This window comes from Pipistrellus hanaki (assembly GCF_964339955.1).
Source record: "Pipistrellus hanaki genome assembly, chromosome: 16".
NCBI classification, from domain to species: Eukaryota; Metazoa; Chordata; class Mammalia; order Chiroptera; family Vespertilionidae; genus Pipistrellus; species Pipistrellus hanaki.
The window spans coordinates 8937683-8955528 of NC_140518.1; the positions used below are offsets into that span (position 1 = coordinate 8937683).

Consider the following 17846-nt stretch of genomic DNA (forward strand, 5'->3'; position numbering starts at 1 on the left):
GAGAAGCCAGGGTGCCTCTCCGTACAATGAAACACAGCAATACATTTTCTATTCGAGATTCTGGAGGAAAGATTAGTACGTATACAAAGCTGGGAGGGGAGAGTGGCAACGTATTTAATAAAAAGCAGTAACAATAATAAGTAAATAAAAGCAGTAACAATGAAGAATCCCGTCCTCCCACACAGGCAAACGCTTGCTGAGGGCACCGCAGTGGAGGCTCAGCCGCAGGCGTGTCCCCCACGCCTTTCTGCACCGGGGAGTTGCTCTGTGATCCAGACACCAAACCCCACGAAGCAGAAAAGCACAACAAAAGCACAACACAAGCCCACGTATTATTTCAAGACGACGGGGGGGATCTTAAAAGGCAGCCAGCGGGAAGCTTCCTCACTCATCGCCGAGAACGGGAGAGGCTGCTGGAACCCACTCTTTCTCCTCTGGTCTTCAAAACACGGGGATTAGACGCCGTGGCTCGACAACAGCCAGGGAGAAAAAAGAACCGTTGTCTAAACGCCGAACCCGCGCCATCTGCCTGATCTTCAGCTGGCACGCCGCGCCCTGGCCCAAGTGCCCGGCTGTGTTCTCACCACCGGTTCCAGCAGGATCCCACGGCCCCAAGTTCCCCCAGGCACCCGGCCTTTACCCCCACCCTTCCCTCTCCCTGGCACGCGCGTTCCACTGTCCATCTGGCAAACACATACTCGTTAAGACAAATGCAACGTCTGCTCCCTTTCCGGGAGATTCCTGGCGGCTGGAAACCCAGGGCCACTTCCTCCTGTGTGCTCCCCGTCTCCTCACAGAAGCACCTGTAACTCCTCAGCTCACAGACCTGCTTCCCCCTACAGACTACAAGTACCTAGCCCGACAGAAGTCTTTAATAAATGTCAACTGAATGAATAAATATCTGTTCAGTTGGCCCTTGGTTTTGAACGGCATGGATCCACTCACCAGTACACATGGATTTTTTCTCTCCAATAATGTTAATGTATTTTCTCCTCCTAATTTATGATTCTCTCAATAAATTTTTCTTTCCTCTAGCTTACTTTTTTCTAAGAATACAGCATATAATACATGTGGTAGTCAACTGCTTATGTTATCAGCAAGGCTTCTGGTAGCTAAATTTTGGGGGAGTCAAAAATTATACGTGAATTTTCAGTTAGGGTGGGGTCAATGACCCTAACCCTTTGCCTTGTTCGAGTCAACTGTTCTGTAATGGTTTCATTAAAACCCTTCAAATTGTCCTCGTCTTGGTGCCCTAGAATCCTGGGTCCAGGGTGGCACATTCCAGGAGTGCTAAGAGTGTGGACCCATCAACAAAACCGACTGAGTTGAAGGGCACTAATTACTGCTTACACAGGTTTGAATGCAGGTGTGGGAGGAGCGGGAGGACAGCAGTATTCATACGTGGAAAGACAACTTCAATAAGAAAGGAAGTCCAGCCCTAGCCAGTTTGGCTCAGTGGAGAGAGCCTCGGCCTGCAGACTAAAGGGTCCCCAGTTCAATCCCGGCCAAGGGCACATGGCCCAGGTTGTGGGCTCGATCCCCCCCCAGTGGGGGGCATGCAGCCAATCAATGGTTTTCTCTCATCATTGATGTTTCTATCTCTTTATAGCTCTATCCCTTCCTCTCTGAAATAAATTTAAAAAAATTTTTTTAAAAAAAGAAAGGAAGTCGGGTCAACTCTCTCTCAATCATCTTGATGGAGGAAAACAATGCAGCAAAAAAATTCTAACCAGTGGAGAATCTACAGATAAATATTATTAAGCCTTGAAACCTGTGTTATTTCTTTGCAGCAAATTTGTCTTCCAAGTTCTATTTGGCTCAAGCTGTGTGCACATGACAAAGGAGGACAGGTTATGTAAAGTAGGGCTTTATGAAGCTTAGCTGTCATGCAGACACCTGGGCAGGGCAGGAAGTTCCCTTACCTGACAGTCCTGGGGTGCCTGCCTACATGGTTCTCGCAGCTCCCCTTCCTGATGATGGTGGACACGAGGACTAGAGAGAGGCCTGGACCCACGGCTGCCCCAGCCAGGCCAAAGCTGGGATGGGTAGGCACTGGCAGGCTTCCCATCTCAGCCCTGCATCCACATCCTGGAAATGGCTTGGCACAGCCACCTCCTCTCCTGTGCCCTCAGCTACGGCTGGCATTGACTTAGGCACCAAACTCCAACTCTCTAGGAAGGCCCGAATGTGAAAAAGGGGAAACTCAGCAGAGATGGGGGCGGCCTGGGAGAGGTGGGACAGAGGTAACCTTTCCATCTACCTGGCATTATGGGAGGGGAAGCCATGAGTAAAGAAAACAGCATGCTCTGGCCTGGGGGGAAAGGCATGAGGCTGGAGAGAGGGGGTTCAGAGCTGGAAGAGGAAGATGGCGCTGCTCTGGGACAGCTTGATCCCAAATTTCCCTCTTCCCCTTTCCCATTCAGCTGTCTTCCTTCTCCCCCCTTCTCCCCACCAAACACACACACACACACACACACACACACACACACACTACACAGCATCTATTGATATTTGGAGGGATCACAAGTCACTTCAGCCTCTCCCACTCTCAAGCCTTGACTTCTTCCCCAAACCAGATGTCCTCTTTCTCTGTCTCCCCATCACCTTGCCTTAGGGTCTGGCCGCCTAATTCCATTTCCATTTGTCGTCGGTCCCCAGGCCACCAGCCTGCCCCGCAGGGGCACTTCCTGCACTAGGCCCGCCTTCAGGCACCTACCCGGAGCCAGCCACTGAACCCTGACCCTCCCCCTCACGCCCCCAGCGCCGCAGCCTTCGCCCCCGGCCCTGGCCCGGGAGGCTGCAGCCCTGGGATCTCGAACAAACCTCCACGTGCGTGCGCGTTAGCAGCGGTGACAGAATTTCCTTGTTTCCCTGCTCCCGCCCCCAGAGGCGCCGCCCATTGGCCGCTGGCTTCCTCTGTTCTCGCTGTCATTGGCTGCGCTCCGGAAGACTCCGACCAATGGAGTCCCGGCACCGGTCTCCCTCCCCCGACGCTGGGCTCCCATTGGCTCCGAGGACCGAGGGTGTCTGGGCTCGGCGACTGACACACCCTCTTCCCGCGGGGTAGACTCAGGACTGAGGAACCGGTTCCGAACGCGCCGGAACCCGGCGCCGCCGGGCGACGCTGGGTCACGTGGCCAACGGCCCCGTCGCGTGCGTCAGCGTGGCGTTCAGGCGGCTGGCCGAGTGGCCCCGCCACCTGCGTCACCTGTGCCGCCGCCGCGCTATCGCCATGGACCTGGGGCCGATGCGCAAGAGCTACCGCGGGGACCGCGAGGTGTCGTCGCCGGGCGGGGCCTCCGCAGGGGTCTCCGCAGGGGCGGGGAGCGAGGGGTCGCAGATCATCCGGGAGGGGGCGGGGGAGACATGGGAGAACCCCACGGGGTTTCTGGGGCCACCCCGTGGGACACAGGGGCTTGAGGCCATCTCCCTGAGAGGAGAGGGTTCAAAGAGGGGGTCGGGGAGAGGTTCTGGGGAGGCAGCTGGGGGGGGGGGAGGGGAGGCACGGCTGGAGCCTGCCAGGCCCAGAATCCCGCCATTCATTCATTCATTCATTCACTCACGAGGTGCACCCCTGGGGCGGTTCCCTGCACCTCTCCGGGCCCCTGTGAGGTGACAGCACCACCTCGCAGGAATGTGGCGGACTCAGATGTTTGTAAAATGCTTAGAACGGGGACACTCAGCCTCCCGGTGCTGGGTAAGCAGAACGCGGGGGAGGCGGCCTGACTCCTCCCGGGGCGGAGGGGGAGCGCTCCTTGCTGCTTTCGTTCCCTCGCTCACCCCTGGAGAAAACGCCCTTTCCTTCGTCCTCCTCCGGAGAGGAGCCCAGAGAACGGTTGTTAGACATGCGGTTTTCCACTGACCCTTAGACCTTCGGAATGAGGATTTACAAGGGCAGAGTCCAGAATCTGTGTTTTGGTGTTTTTTTTTAAGGCTTTTCAAATGATAGGTTTGACACTTCATGACATGAAGCCGATTCATCAGCCATCAGTCTCCTTCCTTGTGCCTGTGTCCCCACCTGTAATAGGGGGCTAACAGAACCTACTTCCTGGGCACTATTTTTTGTCACGAGGATTAAATAAGTTAATATTCGAAAAGCGCCTAGAATAGCTCTGCGTACACATGAAGCAATAGGTGTGTTCATTCAGTGAAATAAAACTCTCCCTCCTCCCCAGGCATTTGAGGAGGCGCAGCTGAGCTCTCTGGACCCCCTGAAGCAGTTTGCTGCCTGGTTCGAGGAGGCCGTTCAGTGTCCTGACATAGGGGAGGCCAACGCCATGTGTCTGGCCACCTGCACCAGGTGGGCATAGCCGTGGGCCCTTCGGTGGGCGGGCACAGAGGAAGCAGGATCCCGAGGGAGCTCTCAGTGTAATGGATGACAGCTTTATGGTTCTAGCACTTTTATTGAAATGCTGTGTGGCCTCAGGCAAGTTACTTGCCCTCTCTGCGCCTCAGCGTCCTTACCTGTAAACCAAAGATCACACTTCACTCAGTTACATCTCAGGGATGAAACGCAGTGCCTCATTCATCTCTGCCCTTGATGCAACGCCCCCATATACCCTTGCCTCCCTTATCTCCCCACCTACCCTATTCCCAGCTGCCCTTTAAGAGCTGTGTCTCCTGGGACCTCTTCATGGATCTCTTTGTGGACAGTGCTTAGCTGTATCACTCACTTGGTAGTCAACCACTGAGCCATCTCTCATATTAGCCTCTCATCCAATCCAACTCTTCCTGTCCCCCCACACTCAAATGTCAGGCCTTGAAGGCAGGGCTCTTATGCTGTGCCCTGCGTGTCCCCCAAAACCCCGAGCAGAGGGTCTGATAATAGCCACGCCTTCTGTGATCCCTAAGCACCAGCCGGTTGCATTTTTTTCTTCTTTTTTAATATATTTCTTTATTGATTTCAGAGAGGCAGGGAGAAAGAGATAGAAACATCAATGATTAGAGAGAATCATTGATTGGCTGCCTCCTGCATGCCCACTACTGGGGATCGAACCCACAACCCGGGCATGTGCCCTTGACAGGAATCGAAACGGGGACCCTTCAGTCCGAAAGCCCACGCTCTATCCACTGAGCCAAACCAGCTAGGGCTGGTTGCATTCTCGTTGGTTGCTGCCCTTAGAGCCTTGCTACTTTGCTAGGGCTGCCATAAGAAAATGCACAGACAGGGTGGCTTAGACAACAGAAATGTATTTCTCACAGTGCTGGAAACCGGAAGTCCAAGATTAAGGTTCTGTCAGAGCTGGTTAGGAAAACTTCTCTTCATGGCTTGCAGGTGGCCGCCTTTTTGCGGTGTCCTCACACTGCCTTTCCTTGGTGCACGCAGGTGGAGCAAGTGAGATCATTGGCGCTTGTTCCTCTTATAAGGACACCGTCCTTTTGGATCAGAGCCCCACCCTATGACCTTATTGACCCTTACTCCCCTCCCGGAAGTCCCTGTCTCCAAATACTCACATTGGGGGCAAGGCCATCAGCATAGGCTTTTAGGGGGACGCGGCTTAGTCCCTCACAGTCCTGGAGATGAAAGAGAAGCCACAGACCGCCGTCAGGAGGGGGGAGGCATCTGTCACACTGGGGTGTGTGTGTGTTTTCAGGCTAAATCCCCAGGGCGAGTGGGGGTGGGTGGGCGGCCTGAGGCCCGGACAGGGCAGAATAAAGGGACACGGCGGTAGGGATGCTCAGGCATCCTGCACATGTGTCAAACACAAGGCCCGCGGGCCAAATCCAGCCCGCCAGGCCTTGCAATGTGGCCCGCACCGCGCTGTCATCACTGCACTCCGCTGTCAGTTTATGACATTGTCAGTTTATGACTGTTCAGTAAACCATTCGGCCCGCGATTTAGGCTGGATTTTAGATTTTGGCCCCTTCTCTGATTGAGTTCGACACCCCTATGACCTAAGGGAACATGGGAGTGGGCTCTGACCACGGCACTCTGCTCTCTGTCCCAGAGACGGGAAGCCCTCCGCCCGCATGGTGCTGCTGAAGGGCTATGGCAAGGATGGCTTCCGCTTCTTCACTAACTTCGAGAGCCGGAAGGGAAAAGAGCTGGTGAGGGGTCACGGTGAATCCTCCTCGGGCTGCAGAGGGCACAGCCCTTTCCTCATCAGTCACCCCCACCCCAACCCGCTCGCCGTCTGTGCTCAAGGCCCACCCTGCCTGGGGCCTTCGCCCTGGCCGTGCTTGCTGCACGTGCGCAAATACTCTCCCACCACCCCTGCCTCTGTCCTCTGTCCACCTAAGCCACCCCCGTCCCTTCAGGCTCAGCCCCAAGGCAGCCTCCTCCAAAAAGCCTCCACTCCTACACTGAGTCAGCCGCTCATGCCGTTTGCTGTCGTTATAACTAGCAACTTCCCTGCCATTTTTTTCAGTTTCTAACTGTGCATGCATATGATTATGTGATTAATGTCTGTGTCCTCTGTTCAGCGGTAAGCTTTGTGGGGGCAGCGGCTGCATCTGTTGTAACTCTGTTACACCCCGTGACCTCTTCTGGTGTCGAATCCAGAGCTGGCACTTCATATGCATACAGTTCGTAATTCCAAATGAGTCATCCGCCCCGAGTCCCTGCAGCCAGACATACATTTCTGAGAACTTGCAAAATCTGTGGGTTTGAGAAATGGCAAGCGGCACTTCGGAGTCCAGCTGGCGTAGGTTTCCACGCAGCTCTGCCACTTGCTGTGTGAGCTCGGGCTCCTTACTTAACCTCTCTGAGCCTGCCTCTGAGGGTTTAAATGAGGTATTACACCGCGTGCACCTGCCGGGGGCCTGCACCCTGCAGACTTCTGCCCCCCCCTGCAGGCCAGAGGTGCCCTCCCCGCTGGCCTGACGGCGGTCTGGGTTCTCTTTCCTCTCCAGGACTCTAACCCCTTCGCCTCCCTCGTCTTCTACTGGGAGCCCCTGAACCGCCAGGTGAGTGAGCGTGCCCAGGACAGCCTGGGGCGGGCTGCATTGGGAGGGGCCCGAGTTTATATATGAGCCCAGTGGAGGTGCCCAGGCCGGGCAAACGTCCTGCCTCTCAGATAGCTCTCAGACAGTCGGCTGGGCTGGCGGGAGCCAGGAGTGGGGAGGCGTCAGATAGAGAAGACCGAGGGGGATGGGCCTGTGGCCTGGGGAGGGCGATGGCGTTGAACCCAGGTAGCCAAGGCCGTCCCTGAGCAGGTGCGTGTGGAGGGCCCTGTGAAGAAGCTGCCAGAGGAGGAGGCCGCCAGCTACTTCCACTCCCGCCCCAAGAGCAGCCAGATCGGGGCCCTGGTCAGTCAGCAGAGCTCCGTCATCCCTGATCGGGAGGTGAGTGTGGTTTCCTCTTCGTCCTCCAGGGGGCGGTGCTGGGCTCATCCCGAGGCCGTCTCCCAGGGGTGCAGGGCCCTCTCCCCAGCCGGTGAAAAGGATGTCTGCCTGGGGGAATGGGCCGATGGGCCTCCTGTGTGTGTGGGACCCTCCCGCTGGGCGGTGTTCCCAGGGGACAGAGGCCGCCTGTGCCTTCTCGCCTGTGTCCCCAGCACATGCTCAGTGAGTGGTTATCCAATGAATCCTTGACCCGGGCTGGCCCTTCTGTCTCCTTCCCCTGAACAGTATCTGAGAAAGAAAAACGAGGAATTGGAGAAGCTGTACCAGGAGCAAGAGGTGCCGAAGCCAAAATACTGGTGAGTGAGGCCTCCTGGTCGCGTAGAAAGGGGCACCAGGGCCCTCCTGTTTACAGGAAGCTCCCCTACCCGTGGCGTTACAGACCCACCCTCCCTGCCACCCGAGATACAGCAGCTTCCTTCGGGGGCCCGCGGGTGTCTGGGGAGTGACATGGTGGGAACATACACAGCCCGAAACCTCTGTTTCCCTTCGCAGGGGTGGCTACGTCCTGTACCCACAGGTGATGGAATTCTGGCAAGGCCAGACCAACCGCCTGCACGACCGCATCGTCTTCCGGCGGAGCCTGCAGACGGGGGACACCCCTTTGGGGCCCATGACGCACCAAGGGGCGGAAGGCTGGCTCTACGAGAGGCTGGCTCCCTGACCCCAGGCTGGGTGCCCGGGAGCGAGGGCCGGCGCTGAGGGAGGCTGTGGGGTTGGGATCAGGCCCTTCTGAGGGCCACGGTTTCCCGTCCCGCTCCCTGTATGTCGGGGTCTCCAGAGGCCACCTTCTGAGTGCTCCACTTGGCTGGCTCTCAGGAAGCTCTCTAGCGGAGTGTCATGGCGGCACAGAGAGTCACACACGGACAATCATCTCATCGTCATTTCCTCGGTGTTGACACTGGCTTACTGGCATGGCTCCCTCTGGAGGAAGCAGCTGCTGGGATTCCCTTTCCCGGTGACTCAGAGCGGCCTCAGCAGCCCTGTGTTTGACCACTGTGACAGTCATACTGGCCAAAGCTGATCCGTCCCAGCATAAGCACCGGAGCCAGTCCCGACAGTCGGTTTTTCTTGTCAGCTACTGGAAACTGGGCACGGAGAGACCCAGAGCATGCTCCCCGAGGCCGCACTGTGAGCGGCAGCCAAGAAGCCAGGCCTCTGGCTGCTGCTCTTAAATTTCCCGAGCGGCCTGGCGCCCCCTTCCCACGCCCGGCCCTGCAGTTCCTCCTCCGGCCTCACACCCACCGTCTCTAAAAAGGGGTTTTTTTATGTAAACTTGCTGTTTGCTGTTGATTGCAAATAAAAGAACCCTAACCAACTCGTTTATTAACATATTCTTATAGCATTTACCCTGCTGATAGCTGCCTTCCATTATCGAAGCACAGCACTGTGGAAGAAGATTGAATTTATTCTCTGTAGCTCCAAAGGACCCACGGGGGATGTTACACAGAAATAGATTTCTCTTCAATATGGAGAGAGGTTTCAAGGGGAAGGTGGTAGGGAGCACCAGGCAGTGAGCATTCTCTTACGGGAAGCATTCAATCCCGGTCAGGAGTTTTGTAGAAAGGATTCCTGTGCTGGTACCTACGGGCCAGGAAGATTTTTATCAAGCTTTATTTTCCACGTTGGCTTATAAACAGTATTTACTTACTTATTTTACTTCCCAGGTATGAAATTACTATAGAGATACTCACACATCCCCTTCCCTGCTCCTCACCTCTCCACATCACTGCTTTTCATCCACATTGGAATTCCCGGGGGGCAGCAGAGGGGGGGGGCGGGTTGGAGATCCTGATGATGCCCAGGTCCCCCCCTCAGAGATGACTTACGGGTCTGAGGGCACCGGGAAATTTAAAGGCTCCCAGGGACTTCATGACGCCAAGGTCTGAGCCCCTCAGGACGGCTGGCAGCATTGGCATCGCTCGGGAGCCCACCCCAGACCCCCGGAATTCCCTCCCGCGTTTAACAGGACCCACCCACCCCTGTGACAGTGCCCTGGCCCCGGCCTCTGACCCTCTGCCTGTCACCGTAACCCTCGCTGAGGCCTGTGCTGACTGTATGTGCTTTCCTCGAGCACAGTCTGGTGACAGGGTCAGCCTGGCTGGGTGGCCCTCAGGCCTGGAGAGGCGCCAGGCTGGGTAAATGTTTGCTCTGACTCAGCCAGGATGAGGGAGGGACTGTTTTGTGCACAGTGGCATTGAACCTGCCACTCTGTACACGGCTTCACTCACTGTATGGGCATGTGCTTCAGCGTCTGGGAGGACCGGCTCCCCCGAGGACCTCTCTCTCGTTGTTGATCCCCCTCAAGCCCGAGCGCAGGAACGCACGATGCTGACCTTTCTGGAACCTACAGGAGAGGGTGCTGGGGACCCTTCCTTGTCCTGTTTGTGTTTCTGGATCTGTCTCTCCGGCTTTGAGCCTGGTCTCAGCAGTTCTGTTCTGTGTCCGGCAATCACTGTGCCAGATCCGTAATAAAAACTCATCAGATGCTCATCAGTGCGTGATGCTAATGTCGGTCTGTCTTGGTCTTGCCCCCCACCCTGGGGAGAAGGGGAGTTGGGGGATTAAATAACTCTCCACCCACCTCCATTTTCCTCTCGCGGGAGGTGGGGCATCCAGCAGGGGGCGCCTGCTGCCCAAGGCTGGCCCCTTCTGGGCCGCACAGGCCAATCCTGGCCTGCCCCGCCTGCCACCCCCTCCCCCCTTGGGTTGAGTCCCAGTGAAACTGTGGTCGATGACCCGTAGCCTCTCCCGCTCCTGCACATATCTGCACTTTCGGTTCCTCCTCCTCTGGCCTGGTGAAACCTTCAGCTGCTGGGCTCTGGCTCCCTGGGCACCAGATATCCCACCTCCTCACCCCCGCCCACTAATACCCAGGTTAGGGGTCCGGATGGAGTTTCCGGGAAGATGCCTGCAGTCACGTTTGGGCCCGTGGCGCATGGTCATATGCACGGGGCCCAGGGCCCAGCTTCATCCCCCTACCCTCGCCTCAGGATGGGCTGGAGTGGGAGGTCCCTACAATCTGGGGTCTCGCGGTACACTCAGCCTCATCGCTGATTGGCTTTCCCCCGTTGGCCCCAGAGTCTGCAGCACCCTCAAATGCTGCTCACCTCCCAGGATCCCGCGGTCAGGCCTTGCTCTGTCTCACCCCACCCTCCTGCAGCGGAAGGGGACCGGTTCCTTTCTTTGTCCCGAGCTTCCCACCCCCTAAGCAGATGCAAATCAAGAAGGGAAGGGGCTGTGTGTTTCCGAGGTCACATGCACAGCCCAGCTCTGGCTTCAGTCCAGCCCCACCTCTGAGAGGGCCTGATCTCCAGTGACTACCTCACCTGGAAAAGGGGTAGTTAGCAACGGGCCCTGTCTCCAGGGGGGACCAGAGGATTCAATGAGGAACCTCGGGGAGTGCTTGCCACAGGGCCTGTCCCATTCTAATCCTCACCCAAGGATGTTTCTTTGTTTTATTGATCCTTACCCAAGGATTTTTTCCATTGATTTTCAGACAGGGTAGAAGGGAGGGCAGAGAGGAGAGAGAGAGAAACATCTATGGACGAGACATATCCATCGGGCGCCTCCCATACGCGCCCTGACAAGGGCCGGGGATCAGACCCACAACTGGGGTACATGTCCTGGATTAGGAATCAAACTCGAAACCTTTTTTGATGTACAAGACAACAGGCCAATCAACTTAGCCACCCAGCCAGCGTGGGCCTGGCCCATTTTAAACCTGTAAACGTCAGGCATTAACAATGGGAAGGATGGCGAAAAGTCTGCTCCCCCGAGGGAGGCTTTATGGACCGAGTTATTGGGGGCCTTAGAAAGTTCCTCCAGACCTCCTCATGCTCCTAATCTCCCTCACTCATCCTCAGCTCCCCATGCCCTGGGGGAGGCCGCACAACAAAGGCCCCCTTGTACGGTCTGTTTGTTTTGGTGGGGTGGCCCGCAGCCTGAGAGAAGCTGGCCTGGAAGCTGCTGGACCACATTGTTGAGTGGCCACCTTGGTCTCTCTCTCTCTCCATGTTCCCACCGCGAGCTCTGGAGATATGGCCAATTTTTTTCCAGTTCCCAGCTCCCGCGGCTTGAGAAAGATCCCGATCTAACAGCCTCGAGAGCACGCTCTCTCTCTTCCTTAAACGGAAGCGGTGGGCCATGGTGAGTTCCTTAATAAGGGAAAAGGCCGGGAGGGGACCAGTTAATGGAGAACCTACTACAAGACTATTAACGGGCCGCTAGTTACCGACCCCTCCCTGTGAAATGGGTATCCTTACAGGACTTGTATAGAAAAGAAACCAGGCTCAGAGGAGGTAGGTTTAAAAAAAAAATTTTTATTGATTGATTTTTAGAGAGAAACATTGATTTGTTGTTCCACTTACTTATGCATTCACTCTAGGTGCCCTAACTGGGATGGAACCAGCAGCGTTTTGGGATGATGCTCTAATCAACTGAGCTACCCATCAGGGTTCAGAGGAAGTTGTTTTTGTGTGTGTGGTTTTTTTAATGTCCCCCACACCACACAGCTGCTAAGGGCTGGGACCCGAATTTGAGTCTTGACCCCAAACCAAACCACTGCAACTTTGGGTCGGTCCGCAGGGGTCTGCCTCCTTCTCTTGCAGCCCCCGCTGGCCTCTGTGGAACAGAGGGACTGACCACGGGGCTGCCACAAGCTCCTTCCTGTGTCCTCTCCCCCCCAGCGCTAAGGGTGGCTTGAGGGTGAAATTGGTGTCCCAGTCCCTACATTCTGACACCTGGGACCCTGTGTGAACCCCATTTGAGCACCGGGTTCCACTCACGTGAAGGGAAACAAAGGCCTACAGCACAGTCCTCTCAGCGAATGGAAGACGAGTGGATGGATTCTCAGCTTTTGCAGCATTGTTTATTACAAAGAGAGAAACCTACAGTTATTCAACAAAATTCAAGGCTCCAGGACGCATCTCTGGGCCGGTCCATCTTAAATACCGGTGGGAAGAGCTGGCTGCTGTTAGGTCCCACCAGAGCTTCCCCCCCGCCCCCCTAACTTGAACCTGGGGGTCCCTAACCGGGCTCTGCAGCACCTCCAGGGAGTGCCAGGGTCCCCCTCCCCCTGCACATCTGGGGGCAAGGCCCCCGGAAGTTTCCCACTTGTGTTAGGAGGGGAGCTCCAGGTCAGCCCACCTCTGGCTCCTGGAAACGACCCCCCGTCACGTGTCATCTGGAAAATGCACTCTCAGGACGGGTGCAGGGAACTGGCACGGGTAGAGACCGTTAGAGCGAGCAGCAAGTCAAACTCCCCCTTGACCTTGTGCCCTGGGCGGCACTTGTCACCCTTGAACCCGAGTGCCTTTCTCTGTGGTGGGGGGCGGTGGAGGACCCCGGGAAGCCAGGGCACATAAATACGAACCTAAAACGAGACATTTCCTGCCAGCAGGCATCAGCCGCCCCCAGGGCTTCGGCTGTGGCCGAAGAGGCCAGCGTGGCCAGCTCCCCGCTCAGATCCAGCTGGCAGCAGGGAGCCGGCAGGGAGATGCTGGCACCCGCCTCGGCCCCCTTCACTGTCCCTCGCCCTCCCTGTCATCGAAGAGGTTGGGGTTCTCCGCCAGGCTGGCTCGCACTTTCTTCTTCTCCTTGAAGCGGCCGGAATTGGAGACCTTGACGTGCTTGCCCTTCGTGTTCTTGTCCACGATCTTCTCCAGGCGGCTGTTATAGTCACTGCCGGCCGCCCCGCCCGCCGGCCCCGGGGGCTCCGCGCTGCCCTCCGTCTGGGCATAGGTGTCCGGGATCTCGTACAGCACCTTGGGGGCGGACTTCTTCTTCCGGAGGAAGGTCAGCTTCCACCAGCCCACCTCCGTCATGGTGCTCCGGGGCGGAGCGGGCTCCTGCGGGAGAGAGGGAGGGGGGGTCAGTGGTGAGAAGGGGGGAGGGTGCCTGGAACAGTCCCCTCTGGACTCCTGACCACATTTTATTTATTTCATTCTTTATTTTTGTTATTGTTCATCCTCATCCAAGGATCTTTTTCTGTTGATATTTAGAAAGAGTGGAACGGAGGGGAAGAGAGAGAAACATCAATTAGTCGCCTCCCTCACATGCCCCGACCAGGAATGAGTCTGCAATCAGTGTATGTGCCCTTGCCGAAACCGGTTTGGCTCAGTGGATAGAGCATCATCCTGCGGACTCAAGGGTCCCAGGTTCAATTCCAGTCAAGGGCACGGACCTTGGCTGTGAGCACATCCCCTGGGGTGGGTGTGCAGGAGGCATCTGATCGATACTTCTAACTATCTCTCTCCATTCCTCTCTGTAAAAAATCAATAAAAAATATTTTTTAAAAATGTATGTGCCCTTGACCAAAATAGAACCCAGGACCCTTTAGTCCGTGGGCTGATGCTCTATCCACTTCTATCCACTGAGCTAAACCCGTTAGGCCTATTATTATTTGTAATCCTCACCTGAGGACATGCTGAGAGAGAGAGAGAGAGAGAGAGAGAAGCTTTGATCAGTTGCCTTTCGTATGTGTCTCAACCAGGGATGGAACAGGAAGCCCAGGTCTTCGTCCTGACCTCCTGACCTCCTGACCTCCTGACCGGGAACTGAATGGGCAATGCTCAACCCCCGCCGCCACTCAGCCCGGCTATTCCAGTGGCCCGGGCCTAACGGCTGAGAGGTGGGGCCACGTGACCCTCAGATTCAGGTCGGGGACCCAATGCATGTGGAGAGCAGAGAGAGAGGGTCTGGGGAAGAGGTGAACAGAAAGCCCTCTGAGCCCAGTGGAGGTGGCAGCAGGGAGATGCACGCCATCGCCAGGCAGCAGCGAGCTGCCCGGTCCCTTGGGGCTGCGGGAAGGTGAACAGCTCGCAAGTCACACACCCTCCAGGCCTTGGACATCCTTTGGGCAGAGGGTCAACTGGTATCAGACAGACAGAAACACCCCGGGCATCTTGCTCGGAATTCATTCATTAATAAATCCATTTATTCCCATTTAAATAGGTCGTGTGATGTTGGGAGTAATTTGGACTTCCCGCTGGTGAGGAGCAGGGAGAGGAGCCTCAGGCTGGGAGGAGCCTCAGTCCCGGGACTGTTCCAGGTGTGACCCCTGGCAGGCTGCTTCTCTGGGCCTCAGTGCCTCATCCGTCCCTCCCAGCCCTCATATTCAGCTCTGATGTTGATGCCCGCCCACAGAGACACACGCTTTTGCAAAATACAGCTTACGATAACGGTGATAATGATTGAGGGACGGCCCCTTTCCCCACCCAGCTTCCACAAGGACAGGAGTTGAAGGGAGCTGAGAATCTGGAAGGAGGTTTGGCGGGGCCCACAGGTCCATGTGACATACGGTATCACGGGTTGGACTCTCCATAGGAAACCCAGGAGATGGGCGGTGAGGGCTCCACTGACAAGCCATGTGCCTGGGAGGAGCCCTCCCCATTTACCATTCGCCACAGCAGTCACCAGAGCCCGTGGAGATTTGGGGAGGTGAAGTCGCCCGGACATCCCTGACAGGTGGGCATGCCGACCAGGGGGGCTGAGAGCAGAGAAAGAGCAGGCACAGCGGGGGAGCAGTCAGGGCATCTCTGTTTCGGGAGAGGCTGGTAGTCCGGCCTCGGGACTCGGAGTGTGGCTGGGAAAGGTCCTGGGAGGAGGGGCAGCAGCCACCACACCCCAGAAAGCTGACGGTCAGCCAGCCCGGGCACAGGCCAGTGTGTCACCTCTTTCTACAAACCGTTGGTCTTGCCTGGCCAGCGTGGCTCAGTGGCTGTGCTTCAATCTATGAGCCAGGAGGTCACGGTTCAATTCGATTCCCAGTCAGGGCATATGCCCGCGTTTCAGGCTTGATCCCCAGTGTGGGGTGTGCAGGAGGCAGCCAATCAATGATTCTCTCTCTCTCTCTCTCTCTCTTTCCCTCCCTCCCTCCCTCCCTCCCTCCCTTCCTCATTTCATCTCTGAAATCAATAGAAATATATTAAAAATAAATAAAAACTGATGGTCGTAACTACCTTTTCTAAAAAGACCAGAAAGAAATAGGACAAATGACTAGTAGTGGTTTCCTTTGTGTAGAAGGAATGTGGGGTGCTCTCTCCCCTCCACTTTTATCATTTCCAATCTGCCGCAGCGAGTACGGAGTCTGTTCTGTCGGAGGAGGAACACATCACATCCAGAAAAACACGAAGGCAGGATCTGGCCTGGGCGGGGAGTGGGTTGAGTGCCTCCCTCCATCGGCCCCCTCGCTGCTGTCCCCTGCCCCCACCCCCATGCCCACCCCCTGCCCAGAGCACACCCCCAATTCCTCCCACGGCTTTGTCCAGAACGCAGACCCCACGTGGCCAGCCCTGTCCCTCTAGTCGGCTCCTGCAGCCAGAGACCCCGGGGGGACCTTGTCCGCTCCCACTCAGGAGGTGAGGGAGGGGCGAGAGTGGCCAGATAAGCCCTTTCCGGGCACCCTGGAGAGGTGAGGGCGCCCAGGGGACGGCGGAGGTTTGCTTTGGCAGCGTGCCCCACCGGGGCCCAGCACAGCCTTGCACAGATCTCGGAGTTCCGGGATGGTGTGTGGAAGGCGCTGCGAGGAGGGCAGGGAAGGAGGGACAGGACGCTCGCTCCTGTGTTCGGCCTGTGGGTGCCCGAGTCGCCGCCTGGTCTGAGGCAAGTCCCAGGGCCCCACCGGGGCTGCCAAGGAGCTCGGGCCCTGGAGGGTCCGACTCCCGAACCCACAGTCACAGCCAGACCGCCGGGCCTGGAGGGCCAGTTAAATAAAATACACCCGCTGTAATGGGTGTTCAATCCACAGGGAGGGACCATCCCAGGGACCTGCTCAGAAAACCAGAGTCGGGAATGGCCCTTGGACCCTGCCCTGCAGCCTCCACCATGGCACCTGGGGCCCGGCCTCCTGGCTCGCACTCCGGGCTCTCTGGGAGACTGTGTGCCAGGCCGTGCTGCCCCCTGCTTAGGGCACGCGGGCACAAGTGAGCAGGTGTTTGCCCCTTGAAGCAAGCCTGGCCTATGGAAGTCTGAATGTGCAGAACAGCTAACTTGGGTCTTTGCTTTTGCAGAATAACCCAGCTAGCTAGAAGGTTCTGGTAAACAGGGAGCTCCCCCAAGAGAGGGTCCCATCCGACTTGCTTAGAAAAGAAAAAGAGAAGGTGTTATCCCCACGTCCCAGCTGCCCAAAGCAGCCAAGAGCGAGATACTACAGCCACACGCCCAGGCCTCACCACAGAGGGTCGCAGGGGGCTCGGGCGGGGAATGAACTGGGATTTTGAACTTGGCCTGCAGTCTGTTCCTGGCTAAGCAAGCGGAGGGCTGGCCCTTGCCCTGGGGCCCTGCAATCCTGGAGGCGACAGAAATCTGCCCCTGAGGAGGCTGCTACGCCTACGCTGTGTGCACAGCTCGGGAGCACGGCCTCAAGGGGACCTCCCGGGACAGCCCACCCCCCGGGCCTGTGACAGCCACCACTGCACCCAGCACACAGGGGCCGGGACAGGGCCCACTGCCCCAGCCGAGGCAGAGCCCCTTCTCAGCTGAGCCCAGTTAACCATTGATGGGGCAAGGAGGAGGGGTGCAGGGGGCTGGAGGGAGCACCTCTGCTTCTGCGTTGTCAGACAAAACCCAGAGCCCCAGCCCTCCGCTTTCTGGGGGGCCCCGTGGGACCTCTCGCTGGGGATGAGTCTGGGGTCCCCTAGACAGGAGCAGGAGGCGGTTCCCGCCAGACACCCAGAAATACCCTCCGGGCGGGGGGCAGGTGCTGGAGGGGGCAGGTGCTGCGGGCTCCAGCTCCAGCCCCAGCCCCCCAGGAGTTAACGGAGAGACTCTCGCTCCCACCAGGCGTTCCGGACTCCAGGAAGCCAGGGGACGGACGAGCCCCGAGTTCTGCCTGCTCGCCCAGGAGGGAGGAGGTGGGAGCCGCATGCCAGGGTCTCCCCTGCAGCTGGACTTGTCAGCCCAGAGGCAGACCGGGCCCCGACTACCCCGTGGTGCCCGCCGCCCACCCTGGCCGGTACCTGCGATCCCGGCTGCGGCAGGCGGAGCCGAGCCCCTCCCTAGAGAAGGGGCCGCGTGCAGGCGCTGCCCGGAGGGGAGCCGGGGGAGCCGGGGGAGCCGCCAGGGTGCGGCTCGGCCCGGGAGCCGGTGGGAGCAGCTGGGCGGCAGGTGCCAGAGGAACAGGTGCAGGAGCGGGGTACCTGCTCCCGGCGCCTCCAGGAGTCAAGGTGAACCTGAAACCCAGCCCCTCCCGGCTAAGTAAACAGAAGCAGAGGCCTGCTCGGCCTGATGAATATTCATGACCCCGGAAACCCAATCCCGGGGCCCCAGCACCCACCCAGGGTCCTCCGGGACCGCCTCGCCCCCGCCCGGAGGAGGAAACCCCAGGGGAGCCGGGGCGGGGGCCGAGGGCGCCTCCCTCCTCATCTCCCCACGCGCCAGCCTGCAGCCAGTGCCACCCCTGCCCGTTCCCGCCCCGGGAGCTCCAGACCCCGTTCCGGCCACAACAAAGCCCGGACCTTGCCCCGGGCACAGCCGGGAAAGGGTTAAGGGCCGCTGTTCCGCTG

The 17846-nt window shown here is 57.7% G+C and overlaps 2 protein-coding genes across 4 annotated transcripts; one reads left to right on the forward strand and one right to left on the reverse strand.

The window, feature by feature from the left end:
- The first annotated feature begins 3050 nt into the window (after positions 1-3050).
- PNPO (pyridoxamine 5'-phosphate oxidase) lies at positions 3051-8659 on the forward strand. The gene is made up of 7 exons (XM_084863083.1): positions 3051-3277; positions 4176-4300; positions 5949-6048; positions 6853-6906; positions 7156-7284; positions 7570-7640; positions 7837-8659. Exons 1-7 carry the CDS (start codon positions 3233-3235, stop codon positions 8003-8005), a joined length of 693 nt encoding a protein of 230 aa, XP_084719209.1. The 5' UTR covers positions 3051-3232; the 3' UTR covers positions 8006-8659.
- A 2984-nt stretch (positions 8660-11643) lies between these two features.
- PRR15L (proline rich 15 like) lies at positions 11644-17509 on the reverse strand. 3 transcript variants are annotated; one of them, XM_084861820.1, is made up of 2 exons: positions 17301-17509; positions 11644-13190 (listed from the first exon to the last, which is right to left on the reverse strand). In XM_084861820.1, the coding sequence occupies exon 2, from the start codon at positions 13164-13166 to the stop codon at positions 12864-12866; it is 303 nt and encodes a 100-aa protein (XP_084717946.1). In that variant the 5' UTR covers positions 13167-13190; positions 17301-17509; the 3' UTR covers positions 11644-12863. The 3 variants fall into 3 exon arrangements, with proteins under 3 accessions (XP_084717946.1, XP_084717945.1, XP_084717947.1); XM_084861819.1 differs by lacking the exon at positions 17301-17509 and adding an exon at positions 17122-17296; XM_084861821.1 differs by lacking the exon at positions 17301-17509 and adding an exon at positions 15303-15395.
- Between the last annotated feature and the right edge of the window lie 337 nt (positions 17510-17846).